The 26,929-nt window shown below is 41.1% G+C and overlaps 1 protein-coding gene across 1 annotated transcript in view; it reads left to right on the top strand.

Moving 5' to 3' along the window:
- The window catches only part of UHRF1BP1L (UHRF1 binding protein 1 like), a 2,202,923-nt gene that overhangs the window by 2,103,993 nt on the left and 72,001 nt on the right, over positions 1–26,929 (top strand). Inside the window, exon 20 of the mRNA XM_044087916.1 lies at positions 15,714–15,868. Coding sequence (XP_043943851.1) covers positions 15,714–15,868 — 155 coding nt within the window. The remainder of the gene's footprint in view (positions 1–15,713; positions 15,869–26,929) is intronic.

The raw sequence follows: 26,929 nt of genomic DNA, 5'->3' as shown, positions 1-26,929 counted from the left end.
TGTAACATTACACTTTGAATCCATTTCTGCTTTAAGCTCTGTGGATTTACCATTGATCCAAACAGTACAAAGCACTTTGCTGTTTGCCAATAAATTCACTGCATCAGCTCTTTCACCAACTGCTGATAACCATCCACATAGAAAGCTGACTGCTGCGGCTCTACTTGATCAGCTTGTTTTTTTTGTATGACCTTTCTTTAGAACTGTGAGATTTACTTGTTTTGCAAACTTTTTGGAAATGGTTTCATTTTTTTTTTTTTTTTTACACCTGATACATTGCTGATCGATTGCTAAGCATTTCTCTCTTTTAGACTCATGACGTGCACCACAATTGCAACAGTTAACAAAGCTAGACTTGGGTTTTGCTGATTCACACTTGTACTATACTGAGGAATATGCCACTCTAACTGAACTAGTCTTAGAACTTGCTGGAAGACTACATGGTTTCTTGGTGAGTCAGCAGGGGTTGTGGCTGCCATGTGCTTAAGCGTACTTCTGTTTGCCACGTGTTGCATGCTATCTGCATTTGTCTTTAGCCTGCTGAAACCATGCTCTTGTCACTTGCAGGCATTCTTGTATGTTTTTCTGTCACTTCATGGATTTGACAAATCTCTGTGGCTTTACTCAACGTTAAATCACTGTCACAAAGCAATATCCTTCTCACAGCAGCATCATTAATACCACACACAAGCCTGTCCTTCATCAGCTCATCTTCCAAGTCACCAAACCAACCCATTTTAGCCTTATTTCTCAAGTCAGTTATATAAACTGCAAAAGTTTCCCATGGCTTCTGATCTCTCATGTAAAACAAATGCTTTTCTATTGTAATATCTGTCTGAGGGTTACACATTTCTCTGAACTTGCACTTCAAACACTCAGGGTCTTCCCTTGATAACAGCCTGTACAACAGTACGACGGTTTTCACCTTCTCCTTGATATACTGCTAGCGCATACAGAAATGAACGCTTTCTTTCTATGGCCTCTGACTCGGCTAGGTTTAGCAAAATGAGAAAACAAAACGGCAAAGCACGCCAAGAACCAAACAAAACCATAAAGCAGCGACACAATAGTTGAAAATAATAAGAACTTTACTGGATAAAATGAAATAACTTAAGCGCTTTTCGTCGAGCCCAAATGCCTGACTACTTCAGAGTAATCATGTAATACCAACAACCATTTACATTTATATAATCATCTGAAACTCAGAACCTGCTTCAACTCATTAATCAATTAAGAATGTTTAAAGGACAAGTGCAATAAAAACAGTGTAGACAATATATAAATGGTACACATAGTACACACACTTGTTTATATGTTAACTTAGTACAAAAATAAATATTAAAAATTATTATGATACAACCTAACACTATTCATCTCTGAAGACTTTTCAATTTCAAAAGATTGCATATATGAGCACTTATATGCAATTAAGAACTTAAAACTGGAAAATGCTCTAGCTAAACATATTGTTACTAATCCTAATCACAGTTTTAAATTCAGTGCAATAGATCACATTTTGATAAATCAGAGGGGTGGCCCGAGACTTTTACAGCTAGAAGAAGCTGAATTATTATGGCAGGTAAGGTTGTACGCTTACTGCCATCCGGGTATTAATGATGCTTGCTCAATTTCTAGTCTTTTGAAATTGTAAAGTCTTCAGAGATGAATAGTGTTAGGTTGTATCATAATAATTTTTAATATTTGTTTTTGTACTAAGTTAACATATAAACAAGTGTGTGTACTATGTGTACCATTTATATATTGTCTACACTGTTTTTATTGCACTTGTCCTTTAAACATTCTTAATTGATTAATGAGTTGAAGCAGGTTCTGAGTTTCAGATGATTATATAAATGTAAATGGTTGTTGGTATTACGTGATTACTCTGAAGAAGTCAGGCATTTGGGCTTGACGAAAAGCACTTAAGTTATTTCATTTTATCCAGTAAAGTTCTTATTATTTTCAACTATTGTGTCGCTGCTTTACGGTTTTGTTTGGTTCTAGGTTTAGCAAAATGAATGCCCTGGTCCATGCATCTTTATGTCAGTAAGCTGCTTGTATAAAAATAGCATACTCTTGCTCAAATATTCTCCAATTCTCTGCAGTATTCTGATCAAATACAAGAGGTAAGGGCTTTTGGAATCAGTCTGCCATATTAACACATACCAGGGAAGGGTTTTGCAAATAAGCAAGAACACACACACACACACACACACACACACACACACACACACACACACACACACACACACACACACACACACACACACACACCAGAAATTTATGCCAGTATTTGTAATTTTGCCCAATAGCACAACAAGCCTCTGTATAACTGCACTTTGTAAAATAAGTTTCTCTCGAGCACTGTAATACACTTGAAATTACTTAATTGTACAAAATCACCTCTTATCAATGTAAGAAACATATCAAATAACTGCTCAATACAAGTCTCTGTGTAACTGGACTTTGCAAAATAAGTCTCTAGAGAACCATAATATTTTTGAAATTATTGTATTGCAAAAGTAATTTATCATCATTTTAAGAAACATTTCAAATAACTGCACAATGCGAATGAACTGGGCAAGAGAAGCCCAGGGTCAGTAACATTTCAAAGTAATTGCACATTGCGAATAAACTGTACACAACACACTGAAACTTCCCCAAAATGGCAGTACCTTTGTAGGCAATTCTTTCCAGTGCAAGAAACACACTGTAATGGCGGCACTTTGCAAATAGACACACCCAGCACAAGAAACTTCTCAAAATGGCTTTACTTTGACTGCACTTCATGAAATAGTTGCACTTTGCACACACACAAACTCTTCGAAATACATATACAGTAATAAGCACACACTGTAAGCACTTTTACACACTTTGAGATACTTTGAATAACTTTAGTAATGCCCTTGATACAATACGAAGTCATAGTTATGCCAAAACACAGCACTTTGCCAAATGTGCCCTTTTTGCCCTTATATTCGTTTTGCTCGTTTAATCTCTTGTCATTCCCATTGTACTTTTCTTGTGCTTGTTTTACTCTAAAATTGCCTGTTTTGCCTTAAAAATACTCATTTTGCTTTAAACATACTCGTTTTGCTTTTCTGTTAGTTGTTTCATCAAATACCTTTACTTTAAACATTTCCATTAGTTAATAAACCTTTTGTGCCTCCCGCTTGTTTAAATAATGCGGTTTGTGCCCTTGTAATGCCCCATTTTGTCATTTTTATGAAATAAGTAGTTTGTGTGGATTCTCATTAGCTTTGATTCTTTTGTGCCTCTTTTCCATGCTTGTTTGTCTTACTTCTCTTCATTGTCATCTCTGCATCTCATGGCTCTGAATATTATTCTCTGCGATCCCAGTTCTGGCACCATGTCACTCTCCTACTTTGGACACAGTCAAAAACAAACAGCTAAAAGTCCACTTTTTTATTGATGTAGTAAAACCACTTTAAGTGCTTTCGCCTTGTTAAAAAGACTTCATCAGAATGTGCAAGCATAGCAATTAATGCAGTATAAAAAAGGCTAACCTAACCACCTAACTAATTAATTGACTAATTACACATTTAAAACTAAAACTAGGTTTTTGCCATGATAAATATAAACATCTTTATGAAACTTCCCCCAACAACAATGTACAAATAAAGCTAATAACAAGTTAATATATGCATTATTTTAAACCGCTACATCATTTGACCTGGAAAAACAGTAGCGTGACACCTGAGCTGACATTTTAATTCTTTCACCTCTAAAAATTCATCTACTGGTCCCCATCTCGGACCCAGGTCAACATGATCGATAATTGTGAATTTAAAAGAATGGGTAGGGTTACAGTTAATGAGCTTAAATAAAGCATTCTTGTTATCCCTTTTGGTAGTACAATATTGGTGCTGGTAAATACGGTCCCTAAAGGCTCTTTTTGTCTTGCCTATATAAAATCCTTCACAGCTCTGGCACATAGCCACATAAACAACTCCCTTATTGTCACAATAATATTTATGTGACAGTTCAATCTTCCCATAACCTTGTAATACCACGCTAGTGCCTTCAAAAATATGTTTGCATTGCCTGCAATGACCACATTTGACCCCCCCCCCCATTATCAACCCTCATGGGGGACCTCTCCAATAATGTTTTGAGACTAATGTTCTTTTTGTACACAATAGCTGTTTTTTCTAAGTTGACATCATTGATGGCAAATATGTTCCAATTTCTAACAATAATGGACCTAATATGGTCAAAATGTAAAAAAATTAAAGCAATGTGGGCCATTTAACATTTGGCAGGAGCACTGGTTTAGTACATGACAGAAGCTCCTTTTCATTGAGGTAGTATCTAGCGTATGGTTTGGTTTATATGTTTTTTCATCTGTAATGTTTTACAGTAGTTTGTCTTAATGTATCTGCATCTTTTTAAATTAATGCACATATTAACTTTTTATTAGATTTATTTGTACATTGTTGTTGAGGGAAGTTTCATAAAGATGTTTATATTTATCATGGCAGAAGCCTAGTTTTAGTTTTAAATGTGTAATTAGTCAATTAATTAGTCAGGTCGTTAAGTTAGCCTTTTTATACTTCATTAATTGTTATGCTTGCACATTCTGATGAAGTCTTTTTAACAAGATGGAAGCACTTAATGTGTATTTGCTACATCAATAAAAAAAGTGGACTTTTAGCTGTCCGTTTGTTTTTTTCCACTTTTTGGATTTATCAGTTTGTTGTGGAACTTGTTTACCGACTTTGGACACAGTAGAAGAGTCTTCTTGGGTTCTGTTCAAGCAGCTTTATTTTATACAAACACATCACATTAGAAGTTTCCTGACTTTAACATAAGTAACTGATATACAAACTAACTGCTGCAATCATACATGCTCACTCCCTGACTACGCTTTCAAAATGGCACTAGGAATGGCACGTGCCTGGCATTTATACGTGCATGCTCAGTCGTTGACATGCTTCTTAAAGAGACAGCATACAGCACGTGCACTCTGATCTACACTGTTGGACTTCTTTGAGAAGGTCACCAAAGCAAAGGATGAGGGCAAAATCATTCACACTGCCCACCTTGACCTGGCCAAAGCATTTGACACTACCCCACTCGGGCATTGTTGACAAACTCAAGAGGTTACAGAAAAGAAACGTATTAACTTGAAAAACAAAACACAAAAGCAAAACCAATAGAAAGTAATAGCAGGCTACAACGAACTCCACTTTCCACAAGTTATTAGCGCTTTCATCCATCATTTATTTTGCGTGAACTTCTTCAGAAAAACTCAAGAGTTTAGGTACAAACCCGTATGTCACCTGGTTGATAGCCAACTGGCTCACATACAGGACCCAGGAAGTTGGAACTGGGGAGTCCACCTCTACAAAGAGGCCAGTCACAAGTGGAGTCCCTCAGGGATCAATCCTTGGACTGCTCCTTTTTGGGATTTGCTTGTCAGAAGTCAAGGCCCATGTCAGTGGTCTCTGGCTGACTAAATTTGTAGACAATTGCAAATTAGGAGCTGTCATTGAATCTCACGCTAACACAAATGTTCTCCACGAGGGGCTGACCGAGACAAACAACTGTTGTCAAAGCCATGGACTAAAGCTTAATGCCAAGAAATGCATAGTAGTATCCTTTGGGAAGTCATCCATCTCTGGTAACCGTCATATTGACAGCACACCCCTTATAGTTGACTTAATAGTTGGGGACTTGGGGATACACATAGATAGTAATCTAGACTTTGACCATCACCTGTCTACAGTGGTGAGGAAATCATTCTGTGTTGCGCAACTTATAAACAAAAGTATGGGAATCTAAGTCCCAGGAAGTCATTGTTCCACTGTATTCGGCATTCATCAGCCCTATCATTGAGTACAATCCCCCTTTGGTATGTACCTCCAAAGCCAACTTCATGCTTCTTAAGACAGAAGTGGTGAACTTCCGGACACCCATGCAGATGGACAATACAGTTGCAACTGCTGAATCCTACACAAATGCACTTATAAGCACTTACAAGAGTGCATGGATCATGCTATCCCAAACAGAACCAAGACTCTATCCTCCAAAAAAAGGAAGCCAATCTGGTGGCCCCCTACCATAAGCAAACTGTACAACAGAAGGAAGAAACTGTTGCAAAAGAGAGTAAAATCCCATGAGTAGAGGAGCTCCCTGGTCAGCCTCAGTAAGAAGCTGAGATCTCTTATAAGAGCCTCCAAAGCTAGCTACAAAAACAAAATTGCCACTAAATCCAAAGACAACCACAAAGCATTCTATAGCTATGTCAAGAATCTAGATGGCAACACCCAGATCTGTTATGAGTTACAGCACAAAGGCACGAAAATTACAGAACCAACTGATATTGCCAGCATCCTGGCAGATCGGTTCAGTGGTAACTTTACCCCCCCCTTTCACCCCCTAAAGGGCCCATATCTATACAGGTAGAATGCAGAGTCCCTGTAATCACAACTATGCAGGTAAAAGCTGCACTCTCTAAAGCCAAAAACACAGCATCCATGGGACCAGACAACATCCCGGGCTGCATTTTACACAAACTTCAGAACGAACTGGCTCCCCATTTAAGCACCATGTTCAATAATAGCCTCGCATCAGGCTTTGTGCCCAATGAGTGGCACACAGCAACAGTTATCCTACTCCACAAAGACAGAGCCACCACTGATCCCGGGAGCTATCGACCTATTAGCCTGAGAAGCCTGGTCTGCAACGCCATGGAACGTATCATCATGGAACTCATAAACAAAGACATTGGTAACCTCCAAACTCTGGAGCCCACCCAGTTTGGGTTTGTGAAAGGCAGATCATGCCTCCTGAACCTGATCGACTTCTTTGAGGCAGTCACCAAAGCCGTGGATGAGGGAAAGGTGGTTCACACAGCCTATCTTGACCTCTCCAAGGCTTTCGACACCATCCCCCATTCTGGAATTATAGCTAAACTAGGTATAAATCCCTACATCACAAGATGGGTTGCCAACTGGCTCACTGACCGAATCCACACTGTAAAAGTTGCAGAGTCCAAATTTGACCTCAAAGCAGTGACAAGTGGAGTACCACAGGGTTCCATCCTGGGACCTCTCCTGTTTGGTATCTACTTCTCTGAAGTACAGGCTAACACAGAAGGCCTCTGGCTAACTAAGTTTGCAGATGACTGCAAACTAGGAGCCATAGTCAAGTCCCCAAATGATGTGGACATCCTACAGAAGGGCCTCACTGAGACAGATGCCTGGTGTCAGAGCCATGGCCTCAAGCTCAGTGCCAAAAAGTGCAGTGTCATCCCCTTTGGTAAACCTCTGTAACCATAAACTACCACATAGGCAGCAATCTTCTTAACACCGAATGCGTGATGAGACCTTGGGACCCAGGTGGACAGTAGTCTCTCCTTTGATAGTCACATTGCCACAGTATTCAGGAAGTCCTTCTACATGGCACACCTCATCATAAAAGGGTTCTCATCCAGGAAAAAAAGAGGTCATTGTTCCCCTCTACTCATCACTCATTATACCCATTGTAGAGTGCAATGCCCCTTTTGGAATGTACCTCACAAGACATCTGCAGCAGCTGGAAAGGCCACAGAAGTACCTCACAAAGAGGATTACTGGCCTCAAACAAATGCCCTACACTGACCACCTCAAAAAACTCCAGCTTTACTCCATAGCTTATCGCCTACTCCGAGGTGATCTCTGCCTAACATATAAAGCTATGTCAAACCCAGAGCTGTTGGACATGCTACACCTAAAGAAATCCAAATCCCTCCGAGCTGCATGCTCTAGGGACCTAAACCTTGTCACCACAATAAACAGAAATCGCTGGAGGGATAGATTCCTGTCCCAGAGACTTCCCATACTCCGGAACAAGCTACCCATCTATGTCAATCAAAGTTCTTCATTAGCACTCTTCAAGAAAAAACTTGATGAGTGGATGGGAATTAGAAAATACACCCCGGGGATCACTTCTGTGTCTCTGCTGGACAGTGGCACAGGAAAATAACTTTCTTGGGTGGCATAAGCTATGGAACCTGCTGGCTAGGCTTACGTAGGCCCTTGGGCCGATAGCCTAGTACCTACATATGAACCTATGAACCTAACCAGGCATATCCAACAGTTGGAACATCCACAGAGGTTTCTCACTAAAAGAATATGGAGCATAAGTAAAATATCCTATGCAGACTGCCTCAAGGCCCTATCCCTGTATTCTGTCTCTTACAGGCTTTTGAGGTAAGATCTATGCCTGGCATACTGGGCATTGTCGGACCCCACTCTGATGGACCTTATGCATATCCACAAAACAAACAGCACCAGAATTACCTGTTCTAAAGACTTAAACCTCGCCTGTGATATAAATAGGATCTGTTGGAGAGATGGGGTAGTCTCAGGGATACATACCTATTTATGGAACTGGCTTCACATCCATGTGAAGCAGAGTTCCTCCCTAACGCAATTCAAGTGCAACTTGGGCAATTGGATGGGAAACCGGAAATTCATATCTCTAAATGGCACAGGTAACCTGTAAATGTTTAATCTCCCAGGCCCATGCTTACACTTATCAAGGGTATCAGAACTTGTCAGAGATTTGGGATGCTTAGCTAGGCTTAAAAAGGTCCTTGCCATCGTTAGCCTAGTAAACACCTATGAACCTGTGAGTTGACCATTCCCAGAATCTGTTTCATAGATTGTTACTAGGCTAATGAAACATGGGGCATTTCTAAGCTAGCCAGGTTTTCCAGAAAGAATAATTATGTCCTGTATACAAATAGGACATCAAGGGCCAGGCATTTATAATCTACCTCTGCCCATAAGAGATGTGGGTGCCAGGCCTGAGGTAAGTTTCTTATTCCCTCATCCACTGGTAAAGGTTGCTCGTAAATTGGGTAATAGACAAACTCAGCTTCATATGTATGCAAAGCCTGTTCCATAGGAGAGGCAGTCTCTGGGTCACATATCTGTTTCTCCATTGTATTCTGTTTAAGTTTCAGACAAAGTTCAGGTGCATAGATCTTGTATTCATGGAACTGTTTGACTTCTGAATTGCAGGAGATTCAGAAGTGTGGAATTTGCGGATGTCTTGTAGGCCAGGTGTAGATCACTCCTCAGCAATCTGTAGGAGCCTGAGTTGAGGGAAAAGGCTTTAATGCACTCTGCATAAGGCAGGTTTGTTATGCCTTGTATCCTTCTTGTAAGGAACCTTCTGAGGTTGCTCTGGTTGCTACTTATACCTGGTCAGGTACATACCAAAGAGAGTACAGTGGTATAATGACCTTTTTGGACCTAGATGCGATACCTTTACCTATAAATTGCACAACATAAAAGGATTTCCTCACCACTGTGGCCACATGGTGGTCGAAGGTAAGGCTACTGGCTACATGGGTGCCCAGATCTCTTTCTACAGGGTCTACTCTTAGGGGCATATTATCAACATGGTAATTAGGTGGCATGGTTGACTTCCCAAAAGGTACAATTATGCATTTCTTAGTATTGAGTTTAAGACAATGGCTTTTCCAACATTTGCAGTCACCTGCAAACTTACGCATCCATAAACATTCAGCATTTGCTTCCATTTCAGAGAAATAGATGCCAAAAAGGAATGGGCCCAGTACCAAGCCCTGGGGGACTCTGCTAGTGACTGGCCTCTTGGTGGAGGTGGCCTCTGCTATTTTGACCTCTTGGGTCCTATCAGTGAACCAGTTGGCTATCCAATGGGTGATAAAAGGGTTTATGCCTAAATCAGTGAGTTTGTCTATAATGTCTGAGTGGAGTATTGTATCAAAAGCCATGGCCACCAATATAAGCTGTATGCACATTCTTGCCTTCATCAATTGCTTTGGTGACCTTCTCAAGGAAATCCACCAGATTTAATAGGCATGACCTTCCTTTAACAAAGCTGAACTGTGATGGGTCCAGCATTTGCAGGTTACCTATGGCCTTACATACGAGACTGGTCAGACCTATGAGCTTATAGTTAACCCGGATCAGTGATTGGACCTCCTTTGTGTGGGAATGACTGTAGCCATCTTCCATTTCCTGGGTCCAAAACCTGACTAAGTTCTAGTTGAAAAGTGATTTAAGTCAACCAGAGAGGTCATATTATTTGCTATTTATTAAGCATCCTGAAATGTTATTGGGCCCATCGACGCAGTGATTTGGGCGTGGAAAGTGCATTGATGACCAGTTCACTAGTAATTGGGGGGATTGTGGTATGTGGTATTTCCTTTGGACTACTGAGGGAGTGGCAGTGTCCTCCAGTTCAGTGTGGGTGAAGCCATTTACCATAAGTTCTGTGCATTGCTGAGCATTTCCCCTAAGGTTAACAGGCATAGCTGTAGAAATATTTGTGATTGTCATTTGCCTAACAAGCTATTTTTCTTCAAATTTAGCCTCTGAAGTATAAATGAACCCTCTTAGCTGCCTGTTTAGATTGGTCAGGTGGCTTTTAGTATGTAGGGCTTTGTTCCTCCTATGGTTGGCCAAGATTTTTTTTTTCTTTTATTGTATAATGGATTGATATTGTGATTCCACCAGGGTGGCTTGTCTTTTGAGTTTGTCTTATTCTTAGTGTGAGTGGGCACAGTTCACTCTGTACGGCTACAGTGGATATACAAAGTTTACACACCCCTGTTAAAATGCCAGGTTTATGTGATATAACTCAAATGAGACCACAATAAATAATTTCAAAGCTTTTCCCACCTTTAATGTGAGCTATAACCTGTACAATTCAATTGAAAAATAAACACATCTGTTAGGATAAAAAATAAAAAACATACAATAAGCTGGTTGCATAAGTGTGCACACCCTTAAACTAATACTTTATTGAAGCACCTTTTGATTTAATTACAGAATTCAGTCTTCTTGGGTACACACCTGCCATCAATTAAAGAGACTCTGATTAACCCCAAATAAAGTTCAGCTGTCCTAGTAGGATTTTCCTGACATTTACTCATTTGCCTGCTACACCAAAAGCCATGTTTCACAAAGAGCGTACAAAGCATCAACACAGAGAGCTTACAAAGCATCAAAGGGATCTCAATGTTGAAAGGTATCAGTCGGGAGAAGGGTATAAAAAGTTTCCATGGCATTGGATATACCATGGAACACAGTGAAGACAGTCATAAAACAGTGGAGAAAATATGGGGCAACAGTGATGTTGCAAAGAACTGTGCGTCCCTCCAAAATTGATGAAAAGACGAGACGAAAACTGGCCAGGGAGGCTGCCAAGAAACCTACAGCAACACTGAAGGAGCTGCAGGAATTTCTGGCAAGTACTAGTTGTGTACTACATGTGACAATCTCCCATATTGTCCATATGTCTGGGCTACGAGGTAGGGTTGCAAGATGGAAGCTTTTTCTTACACAGAAAAACATCCAAGCCGAGCTAAAATTTGCAAAACAATACATAGTCTCCCAAAAGCATGTGGGAAAATGTGTTATGGTCTGATGAGACCAAGGTTGAATTTTTTGGCCACATTTCCAAAAGGTACGCTTGGAGTATAAACAACTCTTTGCATCACCAAAAGAACACCATCCCCACGGTGAAGCATGGCGGTGGCAGTATCATGTTTTGGGGTTGCTTTTCTTCAGCTGGAACTGGGACTTTAGTCAAGGTGGCAGAAATTATGAACATTTCCAAATACCAGTCACTTTTGGCCCAAAACCTTCAGGCATCTGCTAGAAAGCTTGGCATTGCCTAAAAAGGAACTATGGGGGTGGAAAAGGTCTTTGCCAATATCTGAAAACCTAGAGGGTATAAGTGCAGACCATCACTGGCAAAGTAGCATGGTCTATCAACCATGTCAGGCCATCAAATATTGTACCCCCTTGGACTGACACAAGAAACTAAGCTAATTGTTAAAATCCATAATTTTCTGTTGGTAATATGGCACCATCCTTGGAGAAGGTAGTTTGCTGCTGTGCTTGGCTCATACCTGCCTGAGACACAAAATCAGTGAGCTTGATCATGTCTTGCTTCATATAGTCAAGGGAGGTATGTCTCTGGTCGTTAAACCCACATGGACTATGACAGAGTCTTACTGGTACCTGTGGTTCAGTGATCTGAGTGCCTTTGTGACATGATGGATTGCATCCCTGGAAAGGCAGATAACTGTGACTCACTTCTTACTCAGTCTGGTGATAGAGACATAGATATCCCTCACTATTAAATCACCAATGGCAAGATAATTTGGCTGTGCACTAGTTTGCTTTAAGGGCTTAGCAGTAGAGTCATTGGGTACAGTGTTACTATGTATAGCTGTGGGTGGTGTTTTAACAGTGTGTTTAAGTGATGGCTGAGAACCCTTTTTTCATTGTGCTATGCAGAATGCCTTAGTATTTTAGGAAGGCGACCTACCTGTAAGTGGTTCAGCATAAGTAGTTTTATGTGTAGGCTGTTTACCCTGTGCAGTTGGTATGGTGCAAGTGTCACTGATAATCTGTGTAGGACCGTTTTTGGATGATTTGTTATGGCTAATAAACATTTTGTGAGCTGCACATTCCAAGCATTTTACTTATAGTAAGCATTACACCACTCGGTGATCCTTGTTGTGTTCCTAGTTTTGTTGTGTTTGGCTCTACAGTGTACACTGATTTGGTTTAACCTCTGTAATATTAGTGTTGGTTGTATGAGAGAGGTTTACCTCCAGCGTTGGTGTATTTACACCACTCGCATACTTTATCTGCTTTATTAAGAATAAGTGAGCTGTCAAAGTCAGAAAGTGCATAGCCATGGCTACTGATTGACTAGGAGAGAGTGAGGGAGATTTAAATGTTGAATAGGTGAATAAGACAAGGAACTTGATGAGCAACCCTCAGCTATGTGCAAACTAGATGTAGTAGTTAAAAATTTGTCTATAGACAGTAAGGGTATATTAAGGGAAACTTTCACTTTAAGAAATCAGTGTCTAGACATATTACAAGGGAGAATTACTCTGCGGGAAATCAGCAACTCTACAGATCACTGCTTGGTGCTGCTAAATACTGTAAAAAGGTCAAAAAGTACAGGTATAAAATACAGATACACTCAAGTTAATGCAGCTGTCACAAAAACAACGTGAAGAACAAGTGCCAAAATAGTGAATATGGTAATGTAAGACTTAGCTTACTCGTAGGTTAGAAGCCTAGCGTTGTGCAGCAGCAGCACTTAAATATCAGAGGAGATTCAATTAAAAAATAAAAAAAAAAAAAGTCCTGTGGCCAGTGAAAAACAGCACACTCTTCTTTCCTTTCCATGATCCTGGGCTAGAAAATGACTCTTGTGCCCTCTACTCTCACTAAAATGGAAGCAAGGCATTTCTAACTAAAGGCTCTAAAAAGTCAAAAAGTGCAGATATTCAAAACAGAAACACTTATTTAATGCAGCTGTAACAAAAACATTGAGAGAAACAAATACCAAAACTGTGAATATGGTAATGCAAGATGTAGCTTTTGTACAGTTTAGCAAGAAACCAGCAATACTCTTCTTTTCAAGTAGTGTCGTCACCAAATGCCTCAGACCTCGAAGGTTATGAGCAAAGCATTGTGCATCTGCTTAAACAGCAGATGGAGATTGGATTTAAACAAAAAAAAAAAAACACAAACAAGGTCCTGTAGCCAATCAAAAATAGCACACACTTCTTTCCTTTACACAGTCCCTGGCCAGAAAATAACTCAAGTCCACTCTACTCTCACAAAAGTGGAACCAAGGCAATTCTAACCAAAGACCATAAAAGAGTCAAAAAGTGTAGATATTATAGATATTCAACACAGAAACACACGATTAATGCACGGAAAGACAAGCACCAAAACAGTGGATATGGTAATGCAAGTCTTAGCTTTTATAGAGTTTAGCAGTAACCAGTAACGCTCTTCTTCTCAAGTATCATGGTTCACCAAATGTTGCTAAATGCCTTAGGCACAGAGATTCAAATTTTTTAAAAAGCTAGCCTTCTAGGCAATCAAATAAGTGTGCAATAAGACTTACAATGACAGTTTCCAGCTCCTAAGGGCATGTGTTATCCTCTTCTGCAACAAGAGCATAGACCACAAACCTTCCCAATGTAAAATAACTGCTTTTTAGCCCAAGTGCTTAAACCAGAACAGAGAGACCTAGAATAACGGGCACAATAAACCTTCACCAGTAATTCCCATCAGAAGGTGTAAGCTACCTCTCCTGCCACAAGTGTGTAGACCACAAACCTTCCTAATGTAAGATAACTAGTTTGGAGCGCAACTGCTTAAATCAAAAATAGGCTTAGAGTAACATTTGCAATGTAATCAGGCTACTAACAAGCAGTAATAACACTTCATAAATGTGCAACAAAAGGCTAAAGAAATTAGGAAGAAGCACAAATAGAATAAAAGCAGCTGAATAAAGTGCAATTTTTAACTAAATGAAAGATAGGAAATGGAAGATAATTCAAGTTTAAGAGACTACGGGGAGGATCTTCCCAGTTGATCTATCAGTGCTTAGTATTGAGCTGATGAGATGACACTGGGAGAAGTGTACAAATTCAGGTTCATAGTAGGGGTGAGCAACTGAAAAGCCACCAAGTTTAAAACACAGCAGGAGAAGGGCAGGTGGGTGGGAAAATCAAATTTATTTATTTTATTTATTTATTTATTTATTTATTTAACATTTGTTGACCGGGAATGTCCGACTAGGTTCCACAGAGCCTGTTTTCAGCGGAGGCCCGGGGAGAAATGCTCCAGATGCATGTCTTTGGAATGTGGGAGGAAACCGGAGTACCCGGAGGAAACCCACGCGAACACAGGGAGAACATGCAAACTCCACACAGAAGGCACCCCAGCCGAGAATCGAACCGGAGAACCTCTTGCTGTGAGGCGACAACGTTAACCGCTGCACCACTGTGCAAATGCAGACAAAAATCGGCAATAATCAGCAAGTTACACAACACTACAGTTAAAGATGCCACTAAATATTTGTAGGTAAATGAGGAATGCTATTTCCCAGCTCCTTCTACTAATTAGCTGAATGTTATTCACTGTCAGCAAAATAATTATTTTCTAACTAAGCCTAGCAGAGACCTCTAAAACTCCAAAAAGAAGTTTTTGGAAGTACTGCTTTACAACTGTCAGATTTATAAACAAGTAAAATATCTTTTTTTACAAAAAAAAGATTTGTTAATATAACAAATATTCATTCTTGGAACAGTTCATAGCTTTATCAGTCCCCATTTGTGAAGTTTAGTCATACTTTAATTTCAGTGTCCGAGCAAAGTGCTGCCACATTCACTGTCTCTTTATCTTACTAAAGCTGTGGTGTGTATGAAACACTTGTAATATTTCCAACCCCCGGGAAATGAAATTAATGTAAAACCAAATTTGAAAGTAGTATATACTTTTAGTTGTAGAGTAGCAGTTTGAGCTCCAAACAAAAATAAGAATAACATCTTAAAATGCTGTCATCTTTCTCTCTGTCTTAATTTATTTGTCGCTCTGTAACTTTGAAAGTTTAAGGCTGGATTTGCAGTGCAGAATTTGTAATTGCATTAAGTTTCTTAATCAAAATGACAGTTTTTAGACAGACATAAGAGCTTGTTGCATTTGACATTTGGTTTTAGTAGAAGAGTTAACAAGTTGTGAAAAACTCCATTTATTCATACAGACTGACCCCAAAGCATTTTCTCTTCATAGGTTGCTTTGTACATCTGTATTTGAGAGATCATTATTGCTCAGAACAGAGTTAATCTAATGTAATCTTTTGTCATCATTTTTATCTTGAAACAGGTGAACCAATACTTAATCATGCCATGAAGGATTTAGAGGGAGGTATGAAGCAAGAACATGCATCTTCCATTGCAGCTAACAAACCAAAAGAAGTGACCCTTTCTTCACAGTCTACACAGACAGGAGAAGATGTGCCTGACATAGAAAAAATGCAGGTAATTAAGATTGTATTGTATTATGTGTTCTTTTAATATGAAGTCCAACAGTCTTGGTGTTGGTTTTAATCAGAAATGAATGCCCTTTTAAAAATACGTGAAAAAGGATGGCAAGTTTCTTTGTGGCCGAAAATTATGCAGTTAGCCAATCATTTGGGTAATCTTTGTTTCGCTGTACAGTAAACACGAACAGATGGATGGTTTAGGGTAACTATCAAATATTTTACTTTGTCATGTTTGTTTATGGAGGGATGGCCACGGTGGTGCAGTGGTTAGCATTGCTGCCTCACAGCAAGAGGTTCTCCCGTTTGATCCTTGGCTGGGGTGCCTTCTGTGTGGAGTCTGCATGTCCTCCCTGTGGTCACGTGTGTTTTCTCCGGGTGCTCCAGTTTCCTCCCACATCCCAAAGACATGCTGCAGGTGGATTGGACACTCTAAATTGGCCCTAGGTGTGAGTGCATGTGTGTGTGTGCCTTCTTTGGAAGGTTGGGTGCCAGGCTGGCAACTCGACACTGTAAAACTCCACTGCCAATCATGAGTGGACAGGTGATCCGCTGTGGCGACCCCTAACCGGGAAAAAGCCGAAAGAAGAAGAAGTCATGTTTGTTTATGGAGAAAGCAAAATTTCCACTGAGGTATTGCCTAGCTTCTGTACTAAGTGGTGACGATGGTCAGGTATGCAGAAATATGTTTGAAGTGGACACACACAGCTATGCTTACCAAGCCTGTAATTTTTCCCAAGCTAGTACATAGGCTACTAGACTCCTTTTATTACTGGGGCCTCTCTTTTTATGTTCCAAGCTTACCCTAGAGAAATCTGCAAGTAGAGTAGTAGGTTAAGTTTGAGCAGAAGAACAAGAGTTAACAGACTTTCACTAGAATTCAATCAGAGTGCTTGGAATAGAAAGGAGAATTGCTTGACTATTAAGAGAGTAGGATGTTAAGTACTAAAATATGTTACTGCTTTTCCAAAATGAATATTTTAGGTATAACTGTAAGACTGGTGTGTATTTTTATTGTGGTTTGATGTTCTGTGTTTTTTCTCACGTTTGTTCACTGTACATAATTGATCAAGGTAAACTGCATCTTCATGAAGGCCTTTACTTTCAGTATTTACATTGCAGCCTAAAAATTTTCTCACGTGGTCAGCAAAGTTAATATTTATAGAAGGGATGGATTATCCTGAGTCACTGGACTATGCTTTTTAAAAAAATTTCCCTTTAATAATTATGGTTTTATCATTTTCTGGACAACCCATGTAAGCCGCAAGCACCACGTAATTCAGTCAAGAGGTAAACCTGAGTAGTTTCTCTCTGTTGCTGCATAATTGTTTTTAGATATCCCCAGAGATGTGGGACTTTTTTTCAAACCTGATTCATTGAGGGACCATTTAATCAAAATTAAAATGTTTAAGAAAGGAAATTGTAGATGATGGGTGGGGTGAGTCACAAATCTGAATAAATCTATATAAATAAACACACAAACCTTAGCAGAAGAGGCCTTACCTCCTGCACTTGTAAATACTTCAATACTTGTGTCTCATAGCATGAAAGTTACATTTGATAACTGTCCCTCAGTGAACTCGGACTCTAATAGATGTACAGTTACCACCCACAGCCGTAGCTCTCATTTATAGTCACTTCTGATGTATTCTTATGGATGGTTACATACCTTGGATCTGGTTGTCGCTAAATTCCTTGATAGATAGAATTTGATGGCCAAAAACGAAACTTGTTTGCAAGATGCAAGCAGACACACTTGAATATATTGCCATAGTTTTCACAAAAGAAAGGAAAGTTTAGTGCCTTGCTGGATGTATGCTAAGGCAAAGTATGGAAAACAATTGATAGATTCCAGGATAAGTCAGGGAAGAGGGTATGAAAGAAATCTTAGTGCTTGGAGGCAGTACATATCAAGGGAATGAAGCATTATCTCATAAGATGCTCAGTATTTTGGTCATTATGTTGGTAAATTTCAGAACTGAAATTTTGAATAGATTTCCTGACCAGTGAAATACATGAGGGTTGAGGAGAGCAAAGTTGCTTTCATTTGAGAGAGGGTAAAGCAGGAGTGCTAGTTTAGCAGTGGTAGCAAGGAAAAGCATGGAGAAAATTCTGTGAAAAAGAATGGTTGTTTTTATAGAAGAATATGTTCTCTGTGGTAAAATTCATCATGGGCTTGTGGCACAAAAGTGGTCTGTAAATTTGATCCAGTTTTATGACTGGTCTGTTTTACATGGCAACTCTACAGAAGTACTCCATTTGATAAAGTTTGTCTGGATTTCGGTAAGGCATGTGATTAAGAAAACTAAAAAAAATGTATAGCATGTGTTCATACAAACAAGTCTGGAAGACCAGACTTTTTTCTTTTGGTATATGCTCGATTTACAACATGCACGCTGGTTAGGCTGTGACTGATCAGCCTGCTCATTTTTGAATGTTAATGGCCAGTCATTCTGTAATAGGCAAGAAACAACTGATGCAGCCTAAGGGGTATTGAAGCAGTGAGGAATTTGAATATGTACTGTTATGGATAAATACAGCTTGCAACTGTACTCTCCACTATACTTGCAACCTTCTTTACTTCTAGAGGGCGTAATCTTAACCATTTTGATCAGGTAGTGCATGGCGCACAATGATTACTCTCCAAAATGGGGAAAAAGATAAATTTGTTAAGCTCTTCCGTACTGACAGTGCTTACCGGTGTTTAACAGAACCTTGTTAACACCCTAAGCACTGTTAAGATTAGGTCCTGCACTAGAGGCTTACAGCAGATAATGACAGCTGGAAAAAGATGCAAGAAGGTAAAACAGCTTTTAAAAGCTGTTAGAACTTCACTCCACAAACTTGCAACAAAAAGCATGTCAGAATGAAGTGACTAGCAGCTTTTAAAATGTATTTTACCTTCTGCCAGAGGAGCACTTAATTTCTGCATATATCAGCTATACCTAATTATGCAGAAAGTCTCTGATTTTGCTCATATTTTTGCCTTGTCTCATACAATTTTTGATTTTCTGGTCAATAGCTAAGGATTACAGTCAGTAAGTAGTGCCAGACAATAACGTTTAATTGTTTTTATTCAGAAAATGCACGTTGATGTAAAACCTGTTGTACTTTTAACTTTTTAACTAAATTAGTTCAGTATTTAAAAACTGTCCATGATTTTAATCCTTTGTCTACCAGTAATTTTTATATCTGTCCAGAATTCGTAAGCAAAGAATTTGACAGGTATGCTGCTGTTTGGCGGTACTCACCTAGTGCTTTACTGCCTTTCAAAGACGATACAACAATCTGTGCACGTACTCTAACATTGCTTTCTTTTTTTCCCTTTAACGGGTATTGCATAGAGCAGATAAAGCTCCATGCATTGCAAAACGTTATGGTCAGGCTTCTGATTATAACCCTCTGTTATGTGTTCTGGACATGGAACACAAAATAAACTGCTTATGATTGGAGACCCAGTCATAATCCTCTGTATTCATGATGGAGAGAAATCCCATAACGATCACACCTACTTTAGTTATTCTATTTTCACTTGTTTTTCTTATCTGGGGTGAAAGCAGGATGTATCATTTAATCAGTCAAAATTTCTTTACTGTAACCCCATTCTAGTTCTAGTATTTCTTTATGCTGCACATCTTGCTGCCATTTATAACCCGGTTTTGATTACAGCACTCCTCTATCACTGACTTATTATCCAAATGAAGGTATGAAGCCTCACCATACTGTTTTACTCTTCCAAATTGTTGTTCACTACTGTGGTTAGCACTTCGTCATATTCTGCTTGTATATCCCATGTTTTTCTTATAATCCAGGTAACGGCACTTTTTTTTCATGTAACATCTTCATCTAGTCTAGCATTTCCAGGTTATTAAACTCTACCATTACAGATATGTATTGTTCAATAGAAGGAAAAAGCTACTTTTTAATAAACGCAGATACTAAATAAACACACAGCTATTTCTCCATAAATTTTCTTTGAGAATTAACAATCTTAATAAACATCTATTTTAAATGCCTTTTATGCAAGTGTTCAGTCAGTGTGATATCCATCTTTACTGTTTCAAAAGACTTAAATTGTAATTTTTTGATTTTTTAATCAGTTTTGAGGTTATTATATTATCTAACTGTACTTTTCTTAGTTGGTATTATTCATCAGTTTTTCTGTTGTCCTTTGTTAGTTTTTTTGGTTGTAATCTAAGTAAAAATGTATAATTGTTTTTTTGAATTATAATCATTACTCCTTTTAATATTTTTAATAATGAGACCATTGCTTGCCCATTTTCTCAACTTTTCTCCACTTGATATAGTATATGTATGTCTGATTATTTTTCATTACATTTAATTTTTGATTAATGTAGAGTACTTTTCCTTTGCTTCTCTCCATCTTTTAAAATACATTACGAATTTAACATTCACTAATGCATCAAAAGTTACTGTATCTCTGTTCAGCTATTTCATGTGTTTATTTTATTGTAATTCCTTTCTTAATATAGCAGTCTGTAACCGTATTAATGTATACCTTGAAAGTTGCCCATTTATTGTGAAAAGTAGTGTGCTGCTTATTGTTGTCACAAGTGTTTTATATTCTGGTGTACTTGTTATATAAACTTCAAAATAAAATATTAGAATTTTGTACCATTGTTTTTGTATGTCAGTATTACCTATGATGCTTACTATTATTTTAGACTAGTCTTGTATTCATAGAGTAGTCCCACATTCATTTGAAACTAGTCTATAAACATGGCCTTAAAATTGTTGTGTTGTTGAAACCTGTAGGCATATATCTAGATTTTTTTGGTTCCCTCCTCCCCTTATTTCATACCTTCTGGAATTCTTCCCAAGTGCCTCCATTAATTGCTAGATTTGCCAGCCTCTCCTTTCATCTTTGGATTAACATCAATTTTCAGGTTAGGGCCAGAGTGGAACCAAGGGGATTTCTGTCTGGCAACTGATTCCACGAAGATGAGGGATTTTTACATTATGACCTACCCTCTTGTCCCTCCCCTATGCTCATCTCGGTAATGTCCAAGGGCTACACCCCTATGTATGGACCAAGCCTCCCTCAGAGAAGCCACAATGAATGTCCCTTCCCCTTGTATAGACATGCCCATCCCTCAATACCAGTACATGAAACGTTGGAGACACTAATTGAACTTAGGTCATCTAGGCCATAGTTTGGGCTTTATCCAGCTATGTCACAGCACTGTTTACTTTTATATCGTTTTTTGGTCTCCATGGCTGTACTTTTTTTGTTTTTAATTTTGTCAAGTGATGTATGTAGTAATGCATCTCTTTTTGACATTTGACATTTATCCATTTAAAATCTAAGACTGTATTTATGCCCTCATACTAGGTTGACTGTTTTATTAAAAATACCATTAGGCCTAAGTTTGTGGGTTGTGTTCAGAAACAAGTAAGCGTTACTCAGATTAGTACAGTGGCAGTGACATGCAAAGATGATACAGCTCAACATTTCAGAGACACAAGTAGTATGCTACCAGAGAAATAGTGTGGTATGCATTGTGTGCAGATGGACACACAATAACGTGCAAGTGAGTATTAGCAAGTGCAGGTGAGTATTAGCATGAAATTGAGAATAGTCACATATGCAAATGGTGAAGTCAAATATGGCAAAATGATTCTAAAACACATAAAATTAGTGTGATGAGACACAGCAAGCATTTATTCTAAATGCCTAGATTTTATGTTGTAAACAACCTGATAAATCGTCACACTGGTTTATAAATAAATATTTATCTGATGTTGCTAATCTTCTTCCTATTCATCACTGATGGGTTCGGTTCCGAGCCCTCGGAACCGAGTTGGCCTTATACGAAGCTTGCTTGCACCAAAAACTCTAGAGCTAAGTTGCTACCCACAATGCCCTTTACTCGGTTACCTCAGCTCTCGTTTGCCGCACAGCTATATAGCAACCTTTCACTGAGCTCTCCAGCTAATGATTTATCTTGTATATTTACAAGTTTTTGTAAAGATTTTTTCTCGTTAGTTGATCTTGATATCTTTCTATACTCAGCTCTACCCACAGGTATCCCTTTCGCACCATTGTTGGTATTTTGAACTTTCTACCCTTGTGGTATCCTATTACCATTGTTGGTATTTCCTCTCTCTTTACTTTCTTCACTTTCCTCACTCTTTCCCTTTTGTGTGAGAGTGTGCACTATTATGTCTGAGAAGGGAACTATGGGGTTTAAACACTGCTCTTCTTGCAGTGGTAAACTTCCGAATAACAACCTTCATGAAGAGTGTGTGTACTTTTTGGGGGTTCTGCATTTGTTGGCGAAACCCCCATGTGATATTTGTGCTAGCTTCAGTCAGTGGACGCTGAATGAACGTTGGAATAAATTGATTCTGAAGGGCCTGCTTTCATCGCCTTTTTCGAAGGCTATTTCTGCAACAGAGGTCTCATCCCCTCCTTCTGTGGACAAGAAACTTCCTCACTCAGACCCCTCTTCACTGGCTGGTGACAGAGGTAAAAGCCATAAGCACAAGGCCCAAAAGTTTTCCTCCGAGCACCGTTCTGCCCCCTCTGTTCCGACTACATCGGTTCTGAGTTCCGCTCCAGTGAAGCTTACCGTGGTCGCCTTGTCTGTGCCATCTACTACCTCGGTTCTGACCAGTTTATCCACCTCTGTCTCGGCACTGACGTCACCCATCTCTGCTCCGATGTCTGACAACAACTTCGGAGCCATTCTTGATATCCACCCCTGTTGTGACACCTGCTCCAAGCCTGTTCTTGGCTCCAACCATTCCGTTGTTGCCGGTTTCTAAGCTGGAATCAGTGCTGTGCTGTGATACACCATGCACCCAATGCTCGTCATCTGTGGACCCGTTTGCTGGGCAAGCCTGCAGCCCCTTTTTGGACTGGCCTGATTCCCCCTCAGGGGCATCGGTAAGATCCACTAGGAGCCTTTCAGAATTGGATGTGGTATGCCTTTTTGACCAGCTGCTGTCTGCCAGGAGAATTTCAAATTTGCCTAGACTCTACCCCACTTCAGGCTTTGGGTCTATTACTCCGGCGACCTCTACATACTCTCCTCCCTTGGATCCCTCAATTCCAAGGCTCATATACCCGACATTTTCGAGAGGACCCCCTTCCTCAGTGCCGACAACGACAGTGTCTGAGACCCTGAGGCCCCTTTGGATGTCGGTTCCGTCAGAACTCACCCTCCCTCAATCTCATGCTTGGGGGGGTGGAACCTCCGGTTCTGGTCTCAGTTCTGACTATGTTGTCGGTCCCGGCTAAGGATCTGAAGTTGACTACCGCCCCGAGTTTGCTTGAGGCTCCGTCCCTGGGGGCGGACCGTGTGGAATGGGGTGTGACCCCAGTTCCGATTTTATCTTCTTCGGTTCTGCACTCTCACTCCTCTTCGGGCGGGCCCACTTTCCGAGTGATGGAGAGGGCGTTGCTTCTAGCAATCCTCCCACGTCGGTTATCCCCCTAGTTCCTTCTGAGCCGCAGCTGTAAAAGGTCACCCGCCCAGGACTCCAAGAGCACAAGGCCCAGGAAACCCCTGTCCAGGGTATTTCCCTTTCTGACTCTTCTTCAGACGTTCCCACTGAAGAACTCCCTCGGAAATGGGCGTGTAAGAGGAAACACATGGACTCCCCAGAGGAGTCCTTCACGGAAGATACGGACTACAATGATGGGGAAGGATCCCCACGGTCACCCCCTGAGGATGTTTCCGTTGGAGACATCATGGAAATCTTGAAACAGAGGGGTGACTGGAAGCCTTCCAGTCCTTCCTTGGAGGAATCCGTATTCCTGCAGGCCTTTCACCCTCGGCTCTCTACTAATGGGTGAACCTCCCCGCCGATGAGTTGGTTAAACTCATCGTACAGCAGGCGTGGAAGAACCCGGACTCAGTTGAGGCCATCCCTAGATCATCAGACAAGGTACTCTCCCCTTCAGAGGATCAACCCCATTCGTCTTGAGGCTTGCCCAGTGGATGCTGTGGTGGTGGTGGCGGCAGCCACAAAAAAGGAACTTGCAGAAGAGAGTCCTGCTGTCCACCCACCCAACAGGGAGTCCCGGGCAGTGGGCAGGTTAGGGAAGTGAGGGTTTGCATCAGCGACCTTTGCAGTCAGGTCTCTGAACTTTTTGGCACATTTTACAAGGCTACAGAGAGATCTTATCTCCGAACTCTCCGGAACCCTCACGGGCCAAGTATCAGATGGAGCATGAGATAAATTTGCTTCCCAACTTGCCACCCTAGAGTCAATATCCAGTTCATCCATGAGGTTGCTGTCACACGCAACCAAAGGAGCGGCTAGAGCTGCGGGTGCAGGCGTAGTCATGAGACGCCACGCCTGGATGCGCATTTGTGACCTTGCAGACTCCTTCAAGTCTTCCTTTTTAAATGCCCCTATCGAACCATCAGCTCTGTTAATTACTAAGGTCAAGGATACATTAGCCAGGTGCGAGCAAGATGGAAAGACCTTGTCTTCCATAGGCCTACGCTTTTCCAAACCTCAGCATTCCTTCTCCGGGAATCAGAGAAGCGGGAAGATTGGCACAAGAAGTCTCAAGGTCCTTTCCTTGACACATGTGGTGAGGACTTCCCAAGAGGCAGAGGGTCTTCTAATAATGGAAGACTCCAATTTTAGGGCAGAGGGGGTCCCCAGAACCAGAGCTCCAGAGATTCCTTCTCGAGTAGACAGTATCAGCACTCCTGGTGCGCTGCCCGATTGCATTCCTCTGGAAGCAGTTGGGGCACATTTTTCTCTGCACCAAGCTGCCTGGCTCTCTATTACAAATGATCAGTGGGTGTATAGAATCATTACCAGATGCTACCACATTCCTCTAATATCTTATCCAAGACCTCCAAAATCCCTTCCCGATGTTCCACCCAATCAAAGGAAGGAGGCAGCTTTCGAAATACTAAAGCTATGTCAAAAACGAGCCATCCAGCAAGTCCTCCCAGATCAGTGTGGATAAGGGTTCTACTCAAGATTCTTTTTGGTGCCAAAGAAGACAGGGGACTGGAGGCCTATTCTGGATCTCAGCCAACTAAACAAATCAGTAGTTCAGACCAAGTTCCACATGGTCATGATTCAATCCATCCTTCCTTTTCTGTGGGAGGATGTGCTCATTAGATCTCCAGGATGCGTATTACCATATCAAGATGGACAAGCACTCCAGGAGCCTCCTTCACATCCGGTTGGGAGTCAATCACTACCAATTCAGAGCCCTGCCTTTCGGTCTCTGGATGGCCCCCAGAGTGTTCACAAAATGCCTTGCAGTGGTAACAGCTCATCTGTGAAGTCAGGGATTCCAGGTGTTTCCATACCTAGACTATTGGCTCCTCTCCGCCCCCACCAAGCGTCTACTGGTTAGGGCCCTTCGCTACACCCTAGTTCTAGCGGAGTCACTGGGCATTACCATACAGTGGGAGAAATCCAACCTTCAACCCTCACAACGATTGAAATTCATAGGGGCAATATTCAACACCCAGTTAAGCCTGATCTTCCTTCCTCTTCACAGGCTTCAGATATTAAGGGCGCAGGTTCAAGGCATACCCTGTCGAAGAAAGGTGTCTGCAAGGGAAATTCTCCAGGCCCTGGGATCTATGGCTGCAGCCATCCCAATTGTTCCCCTAGCCAGACTGCACATGAGATTGCTACAATGGCTCCTTCCGGTGCAGTGGATACCCAATCTTCACCCCCTGAGCTCGCAGATTCTCATCACCAGCACTTGCAAACAAGATCTCCTTTGGTGGATGAAAACAGATGAAAAACCTTTGGTGTCCCCCTTCCAGGTTCACCAGCCCTGCGCCACAGTGACCACGGATGCTTCCCTGATGGGGTGGGGGGGCACTTACAGGGAAAGTCAGTCCAAGGCATGTGGTCCAATGTAGAGGTCAACTTGCATATCAATGTCCTGGAGTTGAGTGGTGCTGTTGGCATTGCAAGCTTTCCATCCGCTACTTCCGTGGTCTGGTACATAAACAAACAGGGAAGGACCAAATCCTACCCCCTTTGTCGTGAAGCCATGAGAATCTGGCACTGGGCGATAGCTTTCAACTGCTTTCTGATTGCAACGCATATCCTGGGGAGCTCCAACGTGATTGTGGACAGGCTAAGCAGATGCATTCTCCGTCCTCACGAATGGTCTCTCAATCCGAGTGTGGTGACGGAAATTTTCAGCCATTGGGGCCAGCCATGCTGTGATTTTTTTGCCTCCCCCTCAAACACAAAATGCAGCAGCTACTTTGCCCTCTTTCTCCCTCTCGGGGAGTCACCGAGAGACACTTTGATTCACGATTGGCCCGCGGGTCTCTTTTATGCTTATCCTCCGATTCCTCTGATTCCCCTTGTTCTAAGGAAAGCTATTCGGTTGAGAAGCAAAGTGATCCTCATTGCCCCATTCTGGCCTCGTCAAGTATGGTTTCCCTTCCTCCGACCTCATCAGCTACAACCTCCTTGGATCCCAGACACTCGTCAGGACCTCATGTCTCACCCTCAAGGGCTGACTCCCCCGAATCTGTCCTCTGTCATCCTTGCTTTCTCCACTTCCGTTAGTTGCCAGGCAGGAAACCCTCTCTTCCCCCGTACGTGATATTATCTTGGCCTCTCATAAACCATCCACCAGGAGACTTTACAGGGACAAATGGAAAATATTCTCTATTTGGTCACGTAATCAGAAACTAGATTCGTTCTCGGCCCCCGTAGCCACTGTTTTTCATTAACTGGCTGAACTGTTCGACAATGGGGCATCAGCTTCCACCATTCGAGTCCATCTAGCAGCTGTTTCCAACTTCCATAATGGCTCAGGTGGAGTCCTGCTTATTTCCTCTCACCTTTACAAGACTTTCCTCAAGGGTATTTTCCACAGCAGGCCTCCCATCAGGCAGCCGGTGGACACATGAAATCTCTCCTGGGTTCTGCAGTCTCTTTACCCTTTTGAGCCTGCTGCGACATGTGATCTAAAATTCCTGTCATGGAAATCCTTATTTCTGTTGGCCGTCACCTCAGCCAGACGAATTTCTGAATTACAAGCATTATGTATCAAGATCCCTTATCTGATCTTTCATAAGGACAG

This window comes from Protopterus annectens, chromosome 11.part0, assembly GCF_019279795.1.
Source record: "Protopterus annectens isolate FY-2018-M chromosome 11.part0, PAN1.0, whole genome shotgun sequence".
Lineage (NCBI taxonomy): Eukaryota > Metazoa > Chordata > Ceratodontiformes > Protopteridae > Protopterus > Protopterus annectens.
This window is presented reverse-complemented; position numbering and strand designations above follow the sequence as displayed.